A 7,697-nucleotide genomic window follows, 5' to 3' on the forward strand; every position below is an offset into this window, starting at 1 on the left:
CACAGCAGGGTGCTGATTTTGTTTTTGAGCCCGCACTGAAAGGTAGAAACAGCAGGAAAAGCCCAACCTCGAACGTAATATTCTCGCAAAAAAAAAAAAAAAACAGAAAATGAGAAGAAATAACTCTACACACTTGACTTTACTGTGTTAGGTTTTCCAAAAACAATGTTGGAAAAATTAAGGATTTTGGTCTTCAGTTATCCTTTAAAGTGAGCTGCCAGGAATAGTATTTAAAGTGCTACTATGATGAAAGAGTCACTTCATTTCTTTCTTTACATTTTGAAAGTGTGATTGCTTAAAACCTGTCTGGCAAAATTTTGAGCTTTGATTTTTATCCAAAGGCTGTTTACTTTGAGTGTAAGTCTTGGATTTTACGGTCCGCCATTACTCTCGTTCCAAACTGACTGACTAGACCTCGGAGGGTTGGGTCTGCGGAAAATTGACGTCATTTATTTACTTGCTTAAAATTTCGGTAAAGACTTGTTTCCATATCTCAAAGTGCCCTTGGACGTGAGGGGCCTGGGGTGACGGTAGGGGGTGAAGAGTACAATAGCTGAAACAACCCAAACCTTTACAAATATGCTAACCTTAGGCCTAAACAATGTGCTTTAGATAACGTTAAGGCCTAAGGTTAGCATTTTTGTATGGGTTTGGGTTGTTTCAGTACTGTTGTTCCACGCCCCTCACGTCCAAGGGCACTTTGAGATATGGAAACAAGTATTAAAAAACTTGTTGTCACTGACTGAAAAACTTATGTAAAAAGGACGTTTCGATCAAAATGCTATGACCTTCTTCAGCATAAAATGGCTTACGAATACAAAATGAGAGCTTAAAAAGCCGTAGAAACGTCACTTGGGATTGCCAAGGGCCTTGTAAATGTTCGGAATGTAAACGTGTTCATTAATAGAATTAGGTTCGCGAATTGAATGCCACGCTTCTAAAAATAATCTTTTTCCCCATTGGGAACAACGGTCAATGACCTTAATTGACGTCGTCAAGGTCAAAATCGTGATTATTCTCTACGCAATGTTGGGTTAATAAAGAATTCTTTAAATATCTCCTGTAAAAATCGCTTTTTTGTGTTCTCTTGTTCTAGATCTTAAGGCCCTTGATGTTTGACCGATATAAACTTTGTCACAGTTTTTACAATTAATTTTATAGATGACTCCTGTTGATAGCTCTTTACACAATTTGTCTTTAGGTTTTCTTAAAATGGAGCCGACGGGCATTATGGGTAAACTGTAAGCTGTAAGCTGTAAGCTGTAAAAGTACCACTGTTTCCTCAAACCGGTTTTAAACCAACAGAGGTTTTGTTACGTTGCCATACCTTCAAGGAATTTCAGAAAAAATCGCACGAACTTGAAATCATTTCAATATCAATGTTGCCCACAAACCCGTAATGCCCGTCGGCTCCATTTTAAGAAAACCTAAAGGCAAATTGAGTAAAGAGCTATCAACAGGAGTCATCTATAAAATTAATTGTAAAAACTGTGACAAAGTTTATATCGGTGAAACATCAAGGGCCTTAAGATCTATGACAAGAGAACACAAAAGAGCGATTTTTACAGGAGATAAGAATTCTTTATTAACCCAACATTGCGTAGGGAATAATCACGTTTTTGACCTTGACGACGTCAAGGTCGTTGACCGTTGTCCCCAATGGGGAAAAAGATTATTTTTAGAAGCGTGGCATTCAATTCGCGAACCTAATTCTATTAATGAACACGTTTACATTCCGGACATTTACAAGGCCCTTGGCAATCCCAAGTGACGTGTCTACGGCTTTTTAAGCACTCATTTTGTATTCGTAAGCCATTTTATGCTGAAGAAGGTCATGGTATTTTGACCGAAACGTCCTTTTTACATAAGTTTTTTAGTCAGTGACAACAAGTTTTTAAATTCTTTTTATCATGCCTGACTACAACTACGGTATTTTTTATGGAAACAAGTCTTTACCTTAAATTTCATCGTGTAAACACAGCGTATTATATATGCACAACACGAGCTTAAAAGTCTGAAAGCCCGAAACTCCCGTGCTGCATATTAATTCATCCGCGTACAATCGCATTGCATTCCCACTTGTTAAGTCTTTGACGTCATTTTCTCCATCCAGCTCTCTCAATATCTTAAAGTTAGTAATGGCGGACCATCAGGAAAAAGCCAGTTAACATAAACTAGTGTCTTTTTGAAATCAAGGCTTCAAACTTGGGTCACTTAGTGTTTAGTTAACATAATTTTGAAATCCAAAGAAAAATGAATAATGATATTTTGGTCCTAGTAGCACTTTAGGCAAAGGTAACTTTATTCCAAGGAGTGCTTGACCCAACATAGTATTGCTCTACACCACGAATAACACTGACACGATTTCGCCGAGCTAACCAGTGATACAATATGGCCAAGTGCAATACATCGTTTGCGGAATATGAGCACATGTGATAAACTCGTTGACATTGTGACGTGTGATAGTGTTGCATATGTGTGTGTGATGTGTTTTTGGGAACACAAGCAGTGATCATGATCACCTCAAAACATAAATCACTTAATTGTAATCGATGATCACTTTGTAACTTCCCAAACTCAATTCATGTTCATAAAGCGTAAGTTGTGAACTGATATGAACAGTGGTTTAGCAAAGTCAGTGAAGAGAGAGAATGAAAATGAAGCCTCATCCGATTGACTTTATCAATTCTTTTTCATGATGTTGCCGTTTTTCGAGCTCGGCAAACCCCACTTCCTTCTTGAACGAAGTCTAAATTCGCTACACTCTAAATAGGCGTAGCGCCTAAAACGCCAAACAACTCGAGCAGTGCCGATATTTTTGCTGATGAAATATCACATTTGAGGCCACGATTTGGTGGCCCTTGCTGTTAGTGCTCCTAAGGTAAATCCTGTGATCTGGGGTACTCATATGCGATGATGTCATAATGACACGGGATGCAATATGGGGAAACAATATGGGGATACACACCTGGGCGCGGAGGCCTTCTCATTGACATGACAACTGACAGACCAACAAAGATAAAGAATAGTATCTTCCCTCTAGCGATCATTCTAAAAAGAAAAAGTAATATGAGGTACCTCAATGTGAAATAAATGGTCAAACTAAGAGCGTTCAAAATGTCACCAAATAGGCTCCAGGACATTGCTATCCTCACACATCTCGTACTTTTAAAAACCACTGAGTATTTAACACTTGAGAGAAAAGGAAAATAGCAAACATTACTTGGCTTTGTGTGGTGGTCAGAGCAGCGTCTTTGGAGCTCAAAACTGCGTGCAGAGGTTGACTGTTTAGAGCGATTTAAGAATCCCGGCTAGGAATAGAGAATCAGTATTTTTATGTTATTGAGAGCGTGAAAGTTGAGTGCAAATAAAGTTGAATTAAATAAATGATGACGAAATATTCTGAAAGTACAGCAATGGGAGGATTCGCTGCGGTGGAATTCAACGGAGCGAGATTAAATAGTAGACTTCATGTGTTGTGGGAAGAAAGTAACAGGTTTGGCAGAGTGAAGTGGGAGAATTCTGCTACAAATTAGGCGTCTTACTAACAATTCACGTAGTTTGCCCTCGACTACTGTATATTAGAGTATCAACTGCAAACTGAGTATCTTGCAGTGAGCTTTGAATTTAATTGATGCTCCTATCTTGTGCCGTACATTAACCGTTCAACTTGTCAATACATTTTCTCTGGCCCTTTCGTGTCAATCTCTTTTGTTTTCGAAAAGTATTAATATTTTGATGCAAAAAGATGAGATTGCATTTACTGAAGGCAAATGAGTTCAATTATTTCGTACACGAATTTCAGCTTTATTTTCGTATTCATTCAAAGAATTAAATCAGAAACTTTGCTTTCCAAGGTTGCAAAATGCACCAAAACGTTGGCATCCACCACGAGAGAGAGTGCGCGAAAAAGGGAGGAAAGAAGCACAAGAGTGAGCACGTACGAGACACGAAAAAGTCATGCATACGCTAATACAAATTATTGTTTACAAATTATTAAACACAGGTGCGCTTTGGAGGTCACATTAGTATGGTTTAATTCGATGCTTAACAGAGTGAACGAAGGCGAAGATGAGAGGTTGCGAAGAATTGCTTTAAAATGAACACAATGTACAATCGAATGTAGAACACAATTAAGTTTAATCTCTTACGGCTGAATGAGGTTTTCGTTTGGTCATGGATAACTGCGAGGATCATAGCTTCACTTGATTTCATATCCGCATTTCATATATGATCCATTTCATATATCATTTCATCATTGATTCATTCCTCATGGGAAAATTAGAACCCACAAATGACCAGCTCCCAACGTCAGTGGCTTCATAGCTCAGTTGTTTAGAGCGTCGCACCGGTAACGCTAGGTCACAGGTTCAAGCCCCGTTGAAGTCCTGAAAATTTCAGGCTCCTCTACGATGATGATGATGATGATGATCTTTTATTTTGCACTGTTCACATAGAATTTACATTACATTTGTAGAAGTAAGTTATAAAACAAAATTAAAATAAAGATAGAAAATTAACGAAATTAAGATGTGCGCAGTGACCAAAGTAGCAGATGCTTCCGAGTTGGTCACTGCCACGTTAAACTAACTGGCATAGACAATAAGCGTTCATTACTGCGAGGATCATAGCTTCACTTGACTTTATATTTACTCACTTACCTAGGATTTTGTAGTTTTTCTTTATGAATTACCAGTGGTACCCAACGGCCGGATGTCTTAAAATTTGTCAGAATTTCCTTAAATGGTTTCCACAATGCTTTAAAAACTTGGAATTTCAGGTGTGTAGGTAACTTTTTTGCGTCATCCGAAAGTTCTAGCAATCGTAGCGGATAAGATTAAGAACCTTACATAATGTAGTTGTTCTTTTCCCCCTGAACATTTTAGGGGCCGTTTGATTCCCAAACAAAGTCTGGCGAAGTAATAAATCTTCAAATATTCTGCTATTTCTAATATCATAGTTGACGCTTACTAGCGTTCTTGAATGTTGCTTGGAAATTTCTTCGAACTTTTCAGACTAATCGCTATTTTTCCAAAATACCTAGGAAATCTGTTCAGAAAAATGCCTCGGTTGTCTGACCACCTTCCTTACGAAGAGATATTCACCAAAATGACTCTTTGGGTGCCCTTGAAGTTTCGTTTGATCTCCAGGTACGAAAGTGGGTCAAATTTTGTGAGAAAGCAGAGAAGAAAATAAATGCTGTTTGACGTACCTCTTATTGACGAAAGTTGGTTAAATTCACACTCTGTAGGCTCGATGATGAGAGATGGAAACTGATGTTGACGGAGCACCAGGGGAAGAAATGAGTGAATCGCGTGAGTGATATGATGACGTGTAACTCTGCAATTGGATGATCCAAAGGGCGTCTTGACTTGAAAATAGAGAACCATCGTGATTGGTTCCAAGAATCCTTCCTCCCCACATTCCTTCTCTAATTAATACCCAACCTCTACCTGAACACCTATATCCAGAAATGCACCCAATTAGATGTACGCCTAATTTGACATCCAAAACGAAGTGTCCCTTTAAGTCTATTTTTAGCTTGGGGCAAATGGCGCTGTCTATCCTTACTTGGAGAGCAGCATTTGGGGGACACTTTATGCTGTTAATTGTCTTTATTCTGAGAAACGGGAGAAGAGGAAGGGAACGGGTACTTCTTGACGCTTATTGAAATCCCCATGCATTTAATAAGGGGCATTCCTGGGCCTATCGAAACATCGGGCTCTGAAACGACTTCATTGAAAGAAATGCCACGGTGTGAACGGAATGATGACACCAAAAGTAGGCTTGGATAAGCTCTCCCCGCAGAATGAGGCACTTTTGAGCGGAATAATGGAAAATCAGTCGCAGTAATGAAGGAAAAAAATGAAAAATAACTTGTGATTGATGTGATTGTTACGCAATCTTTACGAATTTGTTGGCTTTTCCTGTTTTGTAAGATCCCAGTAAAATAGTTAACGGTTAGACTAATAGAGTGAAGTGATATAGTAATTTAGCTTTACATAATGCCAATATCTTTGTGTTGCTACGTTTAAGGTCAAATTGTCCCTTAAATACGCAGCGTAATGGTGGCTGCCTGGAATATTTCCTAATAAGAATATGAATAAAGATTCAGTGTTGGAAGACTTTTTGTGAGATGCTTGAAAGATTTTCTACTACTTCTACTAGCGCTTTTGAAGGTGGAGTGTAGAGAATTGCCTTCCGGGAATCGTGAACATCCAACCTCCAGTCACAGTTATTGAGAGATCATGCGCAAAACACCGTTGCCGGGGAACGAGGCAACGAGCGCGCGATTTCGCAGAGAAATTTCATGCACAACTAACTAAATAGCAAGCGAGCTGTTAAAATATAACGTATTGCAACGTAGCTAATTAAACAATTTTGCAAGGAAAGTTTTTCTTGTCAAGTCTGCTAAAGGTTTAATTTATATTCCTCGTTCATAACACTGAAGGGTATAAGTCATGGTCACTGTATTTTAATACCACTGGATCCTGCAGAGTTCCTCACGTTTTGATTAATTAAAGAACACTTTTGCTTAATTTTCTTGTATTTAGCAAGCTTTCTGTTGCTCCTGTGTTTGATCTATTTCAAGTCAGTACAACATCTACAAATCACTTATTAATATAATTAAGTATCGCGAGAAATGGGAATTACGAATAAGTTGAAGTGTTACCTTGACTTTCATACTTAAACTCAGTCATATAACTCTTCGTTCGTTGATATTTTAATTTATGGTATTAGCAGCTGGGGTAACACATAAAATCTCGAATAAGTAAACTGATTTCAAAGAAGATAAATACATACAAAGTATTTCTTTGCACTTAGAAAGGAACGTCCCCAATCTATATTTCAAACTCCGTAGCATTTTAAAACTGGATATAAAAATTTGCAAGGAAAGTTTTTCTTGTCAAGTCTGCTAAAGGTTTAATTTAAATTCCTCGTTCATAACACTGAAGGGTATAAGTCATGGTCACTGTATTTTAATACCACTGGATCCTGCAGAGTTCCTCACGTTTTGATTAATTAAAGAACACTTCTGCTTAATTTTCTTGTTTTAAGCAAGCTTTCTGTTGCTCCTGTGTTTGATCTATTTCAAGTCAGTACAACATCCACAAATCACTTATTAATATAATTAAGGATCGCGAGAAATGGGTATTACGAATAAGTTGAGGTGTTACCTTGACTTTCATACTTAAACTCAGTCATATTACTCTTCGTTCGATGATATTTTAATTTATGGTATTAGCAGCTGGGGTAACACATAAAATCTCGAATAAGTAAACTGATTTCAAAGAAGATAAATACATACAAAGTATTTCTTTGCACTTAGAAAGGAACGTCCCCAATCTATATTTCAAACTCCGTAGCATTTTAAAACTGGATATAAAAATTTGCAAGGAAAGTTTTTCTTGTCAAGTCTGCTAAAGGTTTAATTTAAATTCCTCGTTCATAACACTGAAGGGTATAAGTCATGGTCACTGTATTTTAATACCACTGGATCCTGCAGAGTTCCTCACGTTTTGATTAATTAAAGAACACTTCTGCTTAATTTTCTTGTTTTAAGCAAGCTTTCTGTTGCTCCTGTGTTTGATCTATTTCAAGTCAGTACAACATCCACAAATCACTTATTAATAATTAAGGATCGCGAGAAATGGGAATTACGAATAAGTTGAGGTGTTACCTTGACTTTCATACTT

At 37.7% G+C, this 7,697-nt stretch overlaps 1 protein-coding gene across 2 annotated transcripts in view; it reads right to left on the minus strand.

The window, feature by feature from the left end:
• Positions 1-5,312, minus strand: part of LOC138016312 (neuronal pentraxin-2-like) — a 15,981-nt gene extending 10,669 nt beyond the window's left edge. The window contains exons 1-3 of one of the 2 annotated variants that reach the window (XM_068863475.1): positions 5,213-5,273; positions 3,224-3,311; positions 2,969-3,051 (exon numbers count right to left, since the gene is read on the minus strand). In XM_068863475.1, the coding sequence (XP_068719576.1) occupies positions 2,969-3,050 (82 nt within the window). In that variant the 5' untranslated portion in view covers position 3,051; positions 3,224-3,311; positions 5,213-5,273. Of the gene's footprint in view, positions 1-2,968; positions 3,052-3,223; positions 3,312-5,212 lie in introns of both variants that reach the window. The other variant, XM_068863474.1, reaches the window with a different exon arrangement.
• Between the last annotated feature and the right edge of the window lie 2,385 nt (positions 5,313-7,697).

The sequence above is a fragment of the Montipora capricornis genome, chromosome 9 (genome assembly GCF_036669925.1).
Source record: "Montipora capricornis isolate CH-2021 chromosome 9, ASM3666992v2, whole genome shotgun sequence".
Taxonomy (NCBI): domain Eukaryota; kingdom Metazoa; phylum Cnidaria; class Anthozoa; order Scleractinia; family Acroporidae; genus Montipora; species Montipora capricornis.